The following is a 15,598-nucleotide window of genomic DNA, read 5'->3' as shown; positions in this document are numbered from 1 at the left end:
TTTGGAAAAAAAATTTAGGAAAAAAAAAAAAAAAGGGGGGTTGACCAGTGAAATAGGCAAAACTATTAAGTGCCATGTTCCCCGTTCAACATATTTGAGGGAAACATTACCTGTGATTTGACACCAATGCTTTCCTGAACCATACTGCGTGAGAATGAACTGCTAACAGCAAAACACTGGAAAAAGGCTCCTATGCCGTTACACAAACCCAGAGCAAGCAGGTCCTAAGCAGAGAGGAACAAGATTGTTTCAAAAATATTGCATTACGTTTGGAGAGATTTTCAAATGATGATTGGAAAACTGCTTTAGTTTATTATACTTCATTTAACCTAGATGTCTTTTGGTTTGAGGAGTATGGTTTTAGTGGAAATCATCTGTGCATTTAAATTTTGCTGTGTTGAAATGTTACCAAATCACTTGGAACAAGGGGTACGCCACAATATCAATACAACTGTTACCGTTATCCCTTGCAGAACTTAAAGACACACCTGATTGACTTCAGTGCTTTCCCCTAAAATTCAGTTCCTTCATTTCCAAAAACTAAACTAAATATTGTGATTTATGCTAGTATTATGCTCCAAGGAAGCACTGCATTTATATACTTATATGCATTTATAAAAACAACACTAGCAGAAAATGGCCCAGCTAAAGTATCCGCTACCTGCACAGAAAGCAAAAAAACCTAACAATTTACCTCATGTAATATTGATAACAGTCTGCACTAACATTACACAATGTGAATGCTCAAAGCTTAATTGGTTGGGGGGAAAAGGAAAGGACCACTACATGTTGATTCTTTGAAGAACAACCTCAAAACTACTGTACCTGACTGGAGTCAAAGTGGTAGCCATGTTTATGGGCAAACATGGAGCCCATGGCTGTGTGGAAACTGAAGCCCACAAGAGCGACTGAGAGAGCTGGAATAAACAGTTCCCTGACCAGCGAGAGAGAGGGGACGATGGGGGGTGACAGTCTAGAGAAGATAAACAATTCAATTCTATTGAAAATGTAATTAGAAAAACACCATTTGATTATTGCTCCCAATACTTCATCTGATCTTAACATTGTTTAAAATTTTGTCTTCATACGATTTAGCAGAGTACCAGAGATCTATTTTCAAGAATCACTGGAGAATTGTGACTGGTAAGTCGAACAAGGAAACCTCTTTGCACTGAACCACACATCAACAGCTCGGAAAATTATATACAGTACATTTTCTTATTTCCACACAATAGTAGTACTAAATGGGACATAACTTGATTTGTGGAGCTAGACATTATGAGAACAAGGGATAAAATATGGGTCAGTCAACATATAGCTTCTATTCATAATAACTGTGTAATTCATGTCAATTCACAAAAACAATGGCATTAACAAATGGTAATAGAAACGATGCATGATGAAATGAAAACAGAAATAAAAAAAGACAATAAGGCCTATTCCACTGACCCGGAGGGAATCCGGCCGACCACCTGGACTGTGTGTTGTCCAGCCAGGTCCAGTTGCACTGATGCCACAGTCCCCAGAACTATCTAAGCAAAAAAACAACAAAACTGACAAACCCATTTATCCCTACAATCACAAACCGTAGTTCAGCTGGAGGTTAACGCATTCACACAGTGATGCTTTGTAGAATTAAGCAGCTCATCACTTGAATGTAAACACAAAGAAAGTACTTAAAGGCTTAAGAAAAATTAACCTCTTTAACAAGCGTGTATTTGTATGAACACAAGATTTAGTACATTCAAAACATACAAATATATTAAGAATATTTTTGCATATGTATCATTTTGAACAGTCTCCCTCTGTGTTTTGATTTTTGTTGTATAAGATTTTAAGTTTAAGTGCTGTATCTTATTAGCATATAAAGTAAACATGTTGATCAAAATAAGCAGTAATAGAAAATCAAAATCCATTCTCGGGGAAGATCCCCCGGGATAGCTTTAACAGGGATAACACAATTTTCCAAAGTGAGTGGAATATTTTTACATCCAATTAAATACTAGACATGATTGGGGGGGGGGGGGGGGGGTTCTGTCATTTTTTCATGTGAAGATAGGATTAGTATTTCATTCACTTTTAAACATGGATTTCAAATGGTTCAAAATGTACTGTACTGTTGTATAATTTCTTAATAAATTTGTCATTAGGGCATCTGCCGACACCGATTTTGTGTGTTTCTTACCAATATAGCTTCCCAGGGTATGGCCACTGGCAGCTTGCTTTTAAAATGTTTATTTAACATTTTGCCCGCAATGAGTATCACCATAGAAACAACAGAGACCAACAGAGTTGCGGGTATTACACTGGTCATCCCATACACGACATCGAGTAAAGTCTAGGAGAGGACACAATCAAACAAAAGATGTTAAAATGAGATGTTCCATACTGAGGATTTTTAAAGCCATTCTAAAAGCCTTACACAAGTTGTTATAACTTTCTGTGTGCACTTTATAAAAACAGTACTTTCAGAGCACCAAAATACACTTTTCTTGTGAGTGCTATGAAGTGCTCCCACGTTTATCACAGGGGTTACAGTCTAAACATAACCCGCAATAGGCACAATCTGCAGTTTTGATTTTAAAGATTAATATACATTATTTATAGGGATGTCCCGATTGCATATTTTTCAACGCTTATATTGTATTTTTTCGCTTTTTCCAGGAGTGTTGCAGAGAATAAAACTTGTATGTATTTTTGGTCTTTTTGGCAATGTCGTTGTATTTCTGGATTATTTTGTTATATCTAGTCCTTAGAAATTATATACCGTAATTTTCGCACTATGAGGCACACCTGACTATAAGCCGCCACCCATCAAATTTGGCTCAAAAACGACATGTGTTCATAGATAAGCCGCACTGGACTTTAAGCCGCAGCTGTCTTCACAGTATTATGGGATGTTTACACTAGGGCTGCAGCTATCAACTATTTTACTAATCGAGTATTCGACTGAAATTTCTATCGATTAATCGAGTAATCGGAAAAAACTTTTTTTTTTTTTTTTTTTTTTTAAGGTAAGGAGCAATTATAAATATACATGAGAAAACAAGACATTTCATCTAATACTGAACCATTTTCAGTCAATCAATGTCTTTATTTTCGATTGTTGAAAACAGCCAACAATTGAATCTCAGAAGTGACTAGAAAAAAAACTTTTTTACTGTTTTCACTCAAAAACCTCTAGATCTTATAAAAAATAAAAAAAAATCTTATTTCTTACCTAAAATTTTAATTACGCTTGATAACACACTAGGGCTGCAGCTACCGATTATTTTAGTAGTCGATTAATCAATGAACTAGTTAGTTCGAATAATCAAGCAATCGGATAAACATGAAAAAAATTAAAATACCTGAGCTGGGCCTCAAACGGTATAAAAAAATAAATAAATAAGGATCTACATATGTACAACAAAAGACAATTGGCTAACTTACATAGCAAAAGTCCACTAGCTTAAATGCTATAAAATACTAACTTTTTTTTTTTTTTTTTTTCTTACAATGCTCTCAACAAATAGTTCCGACACGTATTCCCACAAAAAATATCTAAATATACCTTCAAACTAAATTACGAATGCATTGAAAAACATTAGCTCAAACAAAAACCTAGCTTATGTTGGTCTTAACAGGGAGCAGCTGGATTTGGCCATGTAAAATAAGGCGACTAGAGGGCAGTGTATCCACCCAAATCAATGACACTAAATGCAAACACTTTCAAAAATAAACCATTACAACACCACTTTAATTAAACGAATGCTCGAAGCAGCAAAATTTAATTCGTTTTTTTTTTTTTAATCGAATACTCGAGTTAATCGATTAATCGTTGCAGCACTAGTTTACACACAAAGTTATTAACCAGTAACACTTCATTTGGAAGGCGCATTATACGACTGTCATAAGACCAAATGAACCACCATGAAGCTTTGAACCAATTAGCTCCAAAGCTTCATTGCTCCAAGAAGCTTTGGCCATCACTGCTCCCTTGGAGGAGACAGTCAATCTCTGTTGCCACCTAGTGTCAACACTGTTATGCCTCCTCACATGCATTGCAGTGCTACAGATGTAAATAAGTCAAAATTCATGTTCATTGCTAATTATTTCTTCAGTTACTGTTCCAGTTGTTTCATTAATTGCTAGTTATAGTATTTAGTAGGGCTGTCAAACGATTAAAATTTTTAATCGAGTGAATAACAGCTTAAAAATTAATTAATCATAATTAATCGCAATTCAAACCATCTATAGACTATGCCATATTTTTCTGTAAATTATTGTTGGAATGGAAAGATAAGACACAAGACGGATACAGTGTATATACATTCAACCGTACAAAGTACTGTATTTGTTTATCATAACAATAAATCAACAAGATGGCATTAACATTATTAAAATTCTCTTAAAGCGATCCATGGATAGAAAGACTTGTAGCTCTTAAAAGATAAATGTTAGTACAAGTTGTAGTAATTTTATATTAAAAACCCTCTTAATCTTTTCATTTTAATAAAATTTGTAAAGTTTTCAATCAAAATATAAACTAGTAGCTCGCCATTGTTGATGTCAATAATTACACAATGCTCACTCATGGTGCTGAAACCCATAAAATCAGTCCGAGCCAAGCGCCAGCAGCGGGCGACAAAACGGCAAAAAACACAAGTAACAAGTGGACATTACACTGTGCTGTCATTTTAATCTGTTTGAGCAGGCATGTGCGTTAAATGCGTCAAATATTTTAACGTGATTAATTAAAAAAATTAATTACCACTCTTTAACGCGATAATTTTGACAGCCCTAGTATTTAGTAACACTTTATTTGACAGTGGTGCTATTAGACTTTCATAATTATGATATGACACTGTCATGAGCATCAATAAATGCTTATAACAGATGTCATTTAGTGTTATCCAGCAAATGATCTCACTTTTGAATGGATGTAAAAGATCCGTGCTGGACATAAATGGAGTTAGTGACATAATTTGTGGGATGACATTTAATGACATGTTACATTAACAATCAGTAGTGCCCATGATAGTGTCATGTCATAATTATGATGCTCTCATGAAGCCGCTGTCAAATAAAATAATACCAATTAACCCAAATAAAACAACAAATAAGCCGCACTGGACTATAAGCCTCAGGATTCAAAATGACGGAAAAAAGGTAGCGGCTTATAGTCTGAAAATTACGGTACTGTATATATAATATACCTATGTATATGTATATTTTTTTAAACTAAAAACCTGATCCTTTTCACTCGATTCTGATCCTCTGAAAAATGGTGCAATCATCCCGATTTCTGATCACGTGATCGGATGTGCGACATCCCTAATGATTAGGGTTGTGAAACCCTTCATCACGCACTTTCAACACCTGGATCGGAGAGTTATTAACACTTACATTTCTCTCTTGCTCAAAGACTCTCAAAGGTAAAATTTTTGGTAGATTAAAATAAACTATTACTGAATGAAACCAAAGATCAAAACCTGTTTTCAGGCTCCCTAAAAAAATTCTGTGAAACAGTGAGGTCGCAAAAGGTGAACTGTGTGAGGGACAATTGTAGTGCCTGGCTACTTTATTAAGATTTAAAGTAGCTATTATGTCATTTTGCTAACTATCAAGACAAATCATTTGAACAAAAACAGAATACAAATATATCAGGTGAGATTGCTGAGAGAAGTACAAAGACTGTATATGAACATCTTGTGTTGTTACGTCCTACCCAAGAGGAGGCCATCAGTCCAGTGTGTCTCTGTGCATTTATTCCGGTCATGAGAGGCAACTGCATGACAACCACATGCAAGCCAGCACCTGTTGTGTAGCCTCTTATAAGGGGATCAGACAACCAGCGGCACACAGCCCCGCAGCGCAACAGATAGAGCAGCAACTGAGTGGACACAAATGTACAAAGAAATTGCTCATGGTTTCAAAAGCTCACAGATAGGACATGTGTGCAAGTAACCGGACTATTTATTTTATTATTATTATTATTATTATTTATTTCAAAAAGTACGATTTTTGTTTGAAAAGGAGCTAAGGGTACAAGTGTGTGTGTGTGTACCTGTATAAGACCACAGAGTAAGGTAAGTTGGACAGCTATGTTTACTTTAGCTGTCACCACATCAGCACCGTCACCAGGCAACTCCACAATGGCTGGAACAGACCCAAGCATAATGGCCAGGACAGCAAAAGTTCCTGAAACATGAACACAATTTTGTTTAAGGGAATTTCAAAGTTACAGTACATGTCCAGCAGGAAAAGTTTGGCATATACAGAAGCAGGTTTTTATACACACAAGACAAGGCTGTTGGTGTACCAATACATCAGTAGTTTTAAGCAGTGCCACCTATGTAGTTGCAAGAAAAAGTAGGTGAACCCTTCAGCATTATTTGGATTTCTCCTTAAATTGGTCATAAAATATGTTCTTATCTTCTTTTAAGTTACATGACTATACAAACACAATTTATATTGACAGAATATGTAAACAGTCATAGAAGACAACCAAATCAATCTAATCTAATCAATGTGATTAAATGGGTTGGTTGGATGATATGGTTGATGTGAACCAAGCCTTCATAAGATCTACGATCAACAATTGTTGATTTGCATCAAGTTGAAAACGGTCTTTAATAAAAAAAAGTCTATCTAAAAGCCTTGATGTCCAGATATCCACAGTAAGACAGATTCTATAAATGTAGAATGTTCAGAACTGTTGCTACTTTGCTAAGGTGTGGTCTCCCTATCAGGTTGACAGTGAGGGCACAGTGCAGAGTGCTCAATGAGGTAAAGAAGTATCCTTGAGTCAAGGGCAGGGGTGGGCAAAATATTCCACAAAGGGGCCGCAGTGGGTGCAGGTTTTTGTTCATACTCACCATGAGGACAACCTTTCACCAGTCTGGATTCTTATAAGTGCAATCAGCTGATTGCAGTCAGGTGCTTCTTGTTTCCACTGAAACCTCATTGGTTAAACTGTCTGTGCTGAATCAGTTGGAAGAAAGACCAGGACCAACTGTGGCCCTCGAGGACCGGTTTGCCCACCCTGGTCAAGGGCGTAAGTTAGCATAGGGACGGTAGGGATATAACACTACCAACTTTTTAGACGGCACAAATTGTCCCAACCAACTTTTAAACAAGCTTATTTGCATAAAATTCGGTTATATAAGTAATGTAGATTATCTTCCCATATGTTGTAAGGATACAGTGTATCACAAAAGTGAGTACACCCCTCGCATTTCTGCAGATATTTAAGTATATCTTTTCATGGGACAACACTAACAAAATGACACTTTGACACAATGAAAAGTAGTCTGTGTGCAGCTTATATAATAGAGTTAATTTATTTTCCCCTCAAAATAACTCAAAATATAGCCATTAATATCTAAATCCCTGGCAACAAAAGTGAGTACACCCCGATGAAAAAATGTGCATCCCTAAAACAGGCATGAAAATGGGTCAGGGGTTAAAAAGGTGAGAAGGGGGTGGAGCAAATATGCTCCGGTAGGGCTGTCCCAAACGACTAATTTTCTCCCGATTAGTCAGCCGACTATTTTTGCGATTAGTCGACTTTTTACTAATTTAGCAATGAAATTTTTGTTGACGCTTAATAATTCCCAAAAACACTTAAATTCTTTATTAAAGTACAAATAAACATGTAAATAACAATAATTAATCACACATAAACAATGATGTCAAATATTGATAGCATTTACTAGTGCAAAAGAACGCAATGTAAACAGATTCAGAACACTGACTTCGCCTTTTGTACATTATTCAAAACAATTTACAAAAAAATATTTAACATTATTATTATTATAGTAAACTACTATATAAAATAGCATTATAAGAATTATAATATTCATTGCCAATCAAATTTTTCAAAAAGGGTGTCATTTTAAAGCCATTCTTAGTGTAAAATCTGAATTCTGTAGTAATAATTCTGAAGTATGGGGGATTAACTCCAGAAATCTTTATTTATATAAACGCGGCGTGCTTTTATTTTGATGTTCGCCGGAAGTACGTTCGCTAAACCGCTAACAGCTTCACACTCCGCAAAAAAGCACTTATCGTCATTGCTTGTGGTGTCACTCAGATTTTTTTTTCTTTTAATTTTTTTCGTTTGCAAGTGCTGTTCACCAGTGATTTTTAATGTTTGAAGTTTCACCTTTTAACCGCAAGTTTGCGTTTTGGACAAGGGACTGCCAATGTTTTATAGCAGGCTAAAGTAGGTTGTCTTTTTTTCCCCATTAGTCTCAATGTAGTTTACAGTGTTTAATATACATGTGTTTCCTTACTTTGTATGTCTGAACTGTAATTCTATGGCGTGTTGATTATCAATATACATCTGTAAAATGAACTGGAGTCTCATATGTTCTCTACACGCACGCGGTGATAAAACGCAGCCGTGAAATTACCCTTACTGTTTTTTACCTTGCGACAAATGGACTCAATGCATATCACGACAGGCTTAGCAACTTCAATAAAACATGTCATTAGTTAGTTAGATGGAATAACTACCTCCAACCCCTTAAAAATATACTCCTTGGATCTACACAATTCACATAGGCCACACCTTTTGACTTCAAAACGGCGAATTTCGCCGAAAGGTGAGTGATTTCCATGCCTGTGTAACGGGTACACAGAAAGTGTATCCGTTGTAGCACGTGGAAACCTCCCCGCCGATTCCTTCATGTAAGGTCGCTAACGGCTGCGCCGTTGGCTTGAGCTTTATTGGCGCAGTGGTTACCGAACTTGCCTGCCGACTAGAATCGTCGCGGCGCGCGGGTTCGCGTCCCAGCCTAGTCAGAGGTAGGAGCGGACCGCGGGGCGGCACAGAACAGACTCGGGTTACAAATGGGGGCTCGTCCGGGATCGGCAGCGAAGGTTTCGGGGGGAGAGTGTAACGGGTACACAGAAAGTGTATCCGTTGTAGCACGTGGAAACCTCCCCGCCGATTCCTTCATGTAAGGTCGCTAACGGCTGCGCCGTTGGCTCGAGCTTTATTGGTGCAGTGGTTACCAAACTTGCCTGCCGACAAGAATCGTCGCGGCGCGCGGGTTCGCGTCCCAGCCTAGTCAGAGGTGGGAGCGGAACGCGGGGCGGCACAGAACAGACTCGGGTTACACCTGCTAATAGTCTAAATTGAGTACTGCTTGTCATTTTCCCTCCAAAATGTCAAGTGTCTCGTACAGGAGTGCTGTCAGCATTGCTGCAGAGATTGAAAAGGTGGGGGGTCAGCCTGTTAGTGCTCAGACCATATGCCCTCTACATCAAATTGGTGTACATGGCTGTCACCCCAGGAGGAAGCCTCTTCTGAAGACGGTAAACAAGAAAGCCTTTGTTGTGTGAATACTCAGGCCGAACACGTCCACATCTCCATGGCATCAGCGCTTTTTCGCCGAGCCTCCTCTTGGCAAAACCCGCGAAGAGACATTCTAACCCACTTAAGGCTTGCTACTAACAGTATAAACAATCACCTTTGCTGTTTTTAAGTTTCTGGGGCTATTTGATGTGCCGAACGCTCCTTGATTTATGTTCGTGCTCGTACAAGAATGCGCGCCGTGCATTAGCTTAAAAAAGGCTGCATTTATGCTTTAGCCCAGAGGTACTGTAGCAGTAAAAACCTGACAAACTCCATATAGCACCTTTACTAAATTTCACTCATTTAGAGCAGTGCATACAACCTGGGAGATACATTACATTATTTGTTCGCTGTTATTTGTGAATCTGACAGTTACCCAAAGCAAGATGTCTGGAAGTACCAAATATGAAGTAGATGACCAGTGGGTAGAGAGATGTGTAGAGGCCAAACACAGGTGGAACACCTACCAGCATCGCGTTGGCCATACCTGGTAAGACAGAGATGTGGATGTGAATTTTGGATAAGGGAACGTGGTTGAAAATGTAACCACTCACATCCAGTACGTGCTTGTTTATCTATGCAGTACAAATGTCTACAGTGTGTATAAACGGGTGTCTAATAATTACACTTTTGCAGTAATGCGACACAAATTTGAATACTTTCTTTGATAGTCAGATATGACATTCACGGGTGCACCTTAGTGTCATGCTGGTGTTCAAATTTGTTTGATTGTTTGTGTTTTTAATGACAGGTTTTGTACGGTCGAACATTGCTCACCTTGTGGCAAATTCATGATGCCCACGCTAAACCCAGACACCAGGTCTCTGACTGCACTTTCTCGTATGGAGTAGTGGGGCAGCCATGACAGGATGGGAAAGATGCCCAGCAGAGTGCCCTTTAACCTGGAGCCTGAACACCTGGATGGGGAGCAAACGCACAGATTTAGAAGTTGGCTCTTTTTAAAGCAACAATAGGTAGCTTTTCAACCTTTATTTAACTCATTCACTCCCAGCCATTTTCACCAGAGCAAGGCCCTTCGCTCCCGGCCGTTTTACTGGATTTTGACTGATTTTGCAAGGCCCACAGAAAATTCTGTTGTATTGCTATATAAACATGGAACCCACCAAAAGAAAGATTAAACTCTCTTCTTTCAGCAGAAAAAAGTAAGTTCATATCTTTTTCCATTCTTTAGAAGAAAGCAATTGAGCAATTTTCCAATTTCTGATGAAAAAACGGAGAAAATTAGCTTTTTGTAAACGCATACATTTCAAACATAACTTTGACTTTAACACAGCTATTTTTTTGCTTTAGTTACATCCCAAACATCTAAATAATGTTTTCCTTTTAAAAAATAACATAAACAACCGGACAAATAGAGCTTTTGATAGCAAAGTAACAATTTATTCACACATAACTAACTGAGAGATGACGCTTGGTGACTGCGACAGCGGGTTAAACTTTTCCCTCATTGCCGCCTGTCTTGTAAAGATGGATTTTTTTTTAGTCTTTCTTTTGTGGTGACCACTGCCTCTTTCGCCTGGGGAACTTGTGTTCCTGGGGGGAACTGGTTTGGCCGTGTGCGTTTCCGTGCGGGACACTGGAGGGTGCGGGGGACGCGAGCGGCGAGCCTGCATGACGGGCTCTGCTAGGCAAGCAGCACGGTCACAACTACGCTGTACTGGTTGAATCGGGTTGGGGGTCTTACCAAATGCGCTACTGCACTCCAGTGGCCAGTTTTATTGCTTTAAAATGGGTTTTGAGCTTTGTGCATTCTATCTAAGACACATGGGAACCTGTAGATGCCGATTGTGAAAAAAAATGCAAAAGACGTATAAATACGTTTTTGGGACACTGAAGCAATTAAAAATAGAATGTATTGATACGTTTTTGGGAGCAAATGAGTTAATATTTTCATAATATTTGTGATAATACGTCGACGAACAACTAGTTATCACATTTTTTATATCTTGAGGGGGTCTGTATCGCTTTCACCGGCACTAACTTTGAGGAGGGTGGCAGAAACCCTGCCACACAAAAAAAACTTCCAATGTGCTGACTGCTTTACGGCATACGCCACTTCCCCTTTCTCCATCCAGTATAAAGACGGAAGTCGATGCGGACGCTTTCGGCCGAATTCTGCAAATATGGCAGTGCAAAAAAAGAGACAAAACGTTTTGTCTGAGGAGGGACAAAAAGGCAGGCTACCACGATATACAGAATAAACATTGTACTGGCTTTCACTCACTGGCGTGACACCCTACCCCAATCGAACTCGTCATCGCTGATGAGTTCGGATGGGGTGGGGGGCGGTTAGCCACACTAAAGCCCGAGTTATGCTCCCGCATTGCGGTGACGGTGCAGAGACTACGGCGTCATTCGACATTTGATGGTTCTCCAGCCAGGTGACGCGTTGCTCTGTAATTCACCGCCAAACCACTAGAGGGGTGTGGCGTTATGTTTGTACGGTTTTGGGGCATGCTTGTTGACTTCCTCTTGTCTAGTTAAACAGAAAAAAAATAAACAATGCAAGATGGAGCGCTTGAATGTGGATCTTCAGCTCAACAACATTGAATAAATGTTGATCATGCAAATGTTGAGGTGCAGGCGACGCAGTTGACTGTTTCGAGGCGGTCTGTCCAACTTTTGATGACGCATAGAGAGTTTTAGGCTCGGGTGAAAACCAAATAGCTGTGGCGGCTAGCTTCAGACTGGCGTCGAGCACTGCGTCCAGCGTTTTGTCCGAGATCTGGCAAGCCCTCCAGCCTTATTTTTTTGTCGTGTTCTACAACCAGCCATTTGGAAGCCATAGCAGATTTCTGGCATCTACGGAACTTCCCAAACTGCGTTGGAAGCCTTGATGTTAACTTTATCATCAAAGCACCGAGGCACTCTCAATCATTGATGATGTATTGTGTGTGAATTGTCGTTTGTTGAAAATGAAACATCAAAACAACTCTTTTGACACCAAACCTGTGCTTTATTCTTCATATACTTGAAGTGTGACACGTAAATAAGTCACAGACCAAACGGATATACACAACAAATGATGACGTGCACCAACCAAAAATACGACATAAAGTGATAAAAAGCTGGCAGTTTTTGGCTGGGTCACCGCTTCGTCTGGCCACTTGATTCCGAACACACACATCTCGGTGGTTCTTCCATTTTTTTTTTTTTTAAATTCAATCGCTGACCTTTCGATTTGGCAATCTTAATGATGTCTGGACGAGACTTGCGCTTCGATGATATTCCCGTCGGCTTGGTCATTTTTGCATATACATTGGCGGTGATTTCGAGCTGAACCGGAAACAACAGTCAAAGCAGACCAATCAAAGTCCATTTCTGTCACGTCATATGCGTCGACGTGACGCTAGGGTTTGAAAATTGAATAGGACCGCGTCAGGCTACGGCGCAGGGTCGTAAATCGGGTCTTCCTTGACGGCGCAGGTCTGATGCGGAAGCATAACTCGGCCTTAAGCCACGCGATTGCCGGTCCTCATGGGAAACGCAGTCTTCCTTAAAGTGCCTGTGACACGAAAAAGCATGTTTATTTCATAATACACGCGGTATTTTATGCCCTTGAATGATATGGACCGCTTGGATGTGTGTGGAAGCGATCGCTGTTTTTATTTAGTTTTTTTAATCCCGCGCCATGAAAATGAGTGACTTCCGGCTTCGGTCTTGCATTGAGGAGGGCGCTGTGACATGTACGGTAGAAAACGTCCTCTTCACGCTACAGTGTACTGTTGTGTATGAGGACGAAGGATTCAGCTGATTTTGCGGATTAATACGTTTATTTTTCGCATCACGCCAGCCAAACGGCTGCAGAAAAATCATTCTGTATGAGGGAGAGGCGTATGCGCCTTTTTGGAGTTTCAAAAGGTTCCCATTCACCATGGATATTGGCCAAGCCCTACTACTGTGGGACCATTGGACTTACGAGGAAGTGAGTAAACATCTTGTTTTGTATTATGTCAAATACGAATACAACGATTACAAAGTAAACACTACAAACTTCCTTTAAATAAAGGACTACTTACGTTTGATCATTGATAGGCATGTAAAAAGCTCTCCTAATGCTCATTAGCAGCAGCACGTTAGCTGCACAACAACTCCAGCCACCCTCCTCCGGGGAACGAACTGTAAATTGCTCTCCGCCGGGCGGTTGGCCGATCCGCGAAGACAATCGACAACCGGGTCGTCATGTCAAATAATCCAGGCTAGTTATGTGTGATTTTCCGCTTCAAAGACTTTGAAACATCACTCGGTTCGGGTTAGCATGTCGGCTAGCTGTCACGCCTTCTGGTTTGTTTACATTCTCCGAAGCCTGGGAAGGGAAATGACATATGTCCGATTCAGGTGTCATAAAATATCGTTCGGGAGGTGCGACAGTAAAGGTGAAGTCGACACTTTTGACCGTTATGGAGTAATTTTGCCATGTCGTCCTGAATAAATGCATTTTTATTATTTCATATTCCATTCAGCACAAGACTGTTATTTGTCATGACCATGCCATTTATTTAGCAATTGGGGAAAATAGTTGGATAAAAAGAATATCCTGTAAAAATATTGAAGTAAAGAGACAGAAACAATGACATTTTGCCACTCTCTTCGTCGCGTTTTCCTCGTTGTGAATAGTTCCCCCTTGACGGGCTGACTGGTCCTTCTCAAGCCATTTATATAGCTATTGGGGAAAAATACTTGGATAAAAAGAATATCCTGTAAAAATATTGGAGTAGAGAGACTGAAACAATGACATTTTGCGGCTCTCTTCATCGCGTTTTCCTCATTCTGAATAATTCCCCCTCAATGGGCTGAAAAGTAAAACCGATGAGCCCAGTCTACCGCTGACGTCATCCACCTGTTGGGGACGCTAAAGCCCTATAATGGTAGGCGTGGCTAACCGGCAGATTAAAAGACTAATTTCTCGTCATCTGTGCTTTGCTAAATTGTTGTATATAGTCGAATCGTCTCAAAATATGATTCTAATTCACATAATAATGCCATTTAAGACTTTTTTTCTCGTGTCATATGCTCTTTAAGGCAAAACATTACCGCTTTTGTCCACCGGTGTCGCTAAAATCAATCAAAACTGAAAAGTTACCAAGTGTTGCTTCAACTCAATGGTTGCTATTGTCATACAATCCTCACTCGATGCCAGTCATCACAGTCACAAGAGATTGGACGTTTATCGCTAGTGAGTTGAGAGTGTGTCGTAAATCAGTCCTTTGACTCACCGGCACTGCATTTTGACAGTCTCCAAGAAGGACATGGATGCATCTACTCGCTGCCCAATGACTTCCAGTTTGGCTTCATCCAGAGCCACAGTAAGATCATGCCTGTGTTCAGGAGAGCTATTTTGTTCCATTTGGTACATCTAAAAAAAATAAAATAAAATAAAAAACTCAGGAATTACAGTATTTTAAACTAGAGAACTTGCATATATAATATTGAGTGTGTGTTCAATGTATCTCAACTACACGACCTAGTAGAGTTGCTTTGCGGCATAAAAGAAGGAGAGCGAAAGGATGACCCATTTGACAGATATCTGCAAGAGTTCACTTGCAAAAAGAAAGAGAGGGGAGCAAATTACATGTGTGTGTGCAAGAGGGTGGGTAACAGCCTTGAACTCTGGACACCGGAGACCGTTTACAACCCACTTTCCCCCCTTCGTTCTCTTGCTCTGAATGCCTCTGTTGTAGTTCGTATCGAAATAAATGACAATAAAACTCAAGCCTGCAAAAATGACTTGAAGTTTGTTACATGCGCACCTTTCATCCCCTCTGATGTTGTCATCGGTGTTTCTTTCCCTTCTGAAGCACTTTGGGCCAAAGGAGTTAGGAAGCAGAAAACGTACTAAAACACACAATTAGACGCAAATATCCCATGCACAAGGTTAATTTCCAACGTCAAACAACGGATTACGTACACGAATCTACATTGAAATTGAATCAAGAGCTCCGCTTTTGGGGTGGTTCAAAACATAATATTGACGTGGCGTGGATTCGCCACAAAACTTCAAAAGCAAAACATAAGTAGAACTAGCCGTGCAAGTTGTAGAAGTCCAGCACAGAATAGTATCTGTAGCGAAGAAAATTAATAACTTCCGCTTCTTCCTCTCTATGTGAGATTCCCTCCCTGGTCTGAAGTCGCGCGTATCTCCAGCTCGTCCACGCGATCCTTTAACACTGTTGTTATTTTCGAACATATTTTTATTACCATGAGAAACCGACAGTTCTCTTTGGTTGTTAT

General features: G+C 39.7%; 1 protein-coding gene across 7 annotated transcripts in view; it reads right to left on the bottom strand.

Annotated features, from left to right (window-relative positions):
• Positions 1 to 15,598, bottom strand: part of slc26a6 (solute carrier family 26 member 6) — a 35,421-nt gene extending 19,823 nt beyond the window's left edge. For 4 of the 7 annotated variants that reach the window (XM_057829959.1, XM_057829960.1, XM_057829961.1 and 1 more), the window contains exons 1-10: positions 15,118 to 15,489; positions 14,584 to 14,723; positions 10,124 to 10,263; positions 9,723 to 9,833; positions 6,050 to 6,183; positions 5,711 to 5,875; positions 2,186 to 2,338; positions 1,450 to 1,532; positions 826 to 973; positions 111 to 224 (exon numbers count right to left, since the gene is read on the bottom strand). In XM_057829959.1, coding sequence (XP_057685942.1) covers positions 111 to 224; positions 826 to 973; positions 1,450 to 1,532; positions 2,186 to 2,338; positions 5,711 to 5,875; positions 6,050 to 6,183; positions 9,723 to 9,833; positions 10,124 to 10,263; positions 14,584 to 14,723 — 1,188 coding nt within the window. In that variant the 5' untranslated portion in view covers positions 15,118 to 15,489. Of the gene's footprint in view, positions 1 to 110; positions 225 to 825; positions 974 to 1,449; positions 1,533 to 2,185; positions 2,339 to 5,710; positions 5,876 to 6,049; positions 6,184 to 9,722; positions 9,834 to 10,123; positions 10,264 to 14,583; positions 14,724 to 15,117; positions 15,490 to 15,565 lie in introns of those variants that run through there. The other 3 variants (XM_057829957.1, XM_057829956.1, XM_057829958.1) reach the window with 3 other exon arrangements.

The sequence above is a fragment of the Corythoichthys intestinalis genome, chromosome 2, assembly GCF_030265065.1.
Source record: "Corythoichthys intestinalis isolate RoL2023-P3 chromosome 2, ASM3026506v1, whole genome shotgun sequence".
Lineage (NCBI taxonomy): Eukaryota > Metazoa > Chordata > Actinopteri > Syngnathiformes > Syngnathidae > Corythoichthys > Corythoichthys intestinalis.
This window is presented reverse-complemented; position numbering and strand designations above follow the sequence as displayed.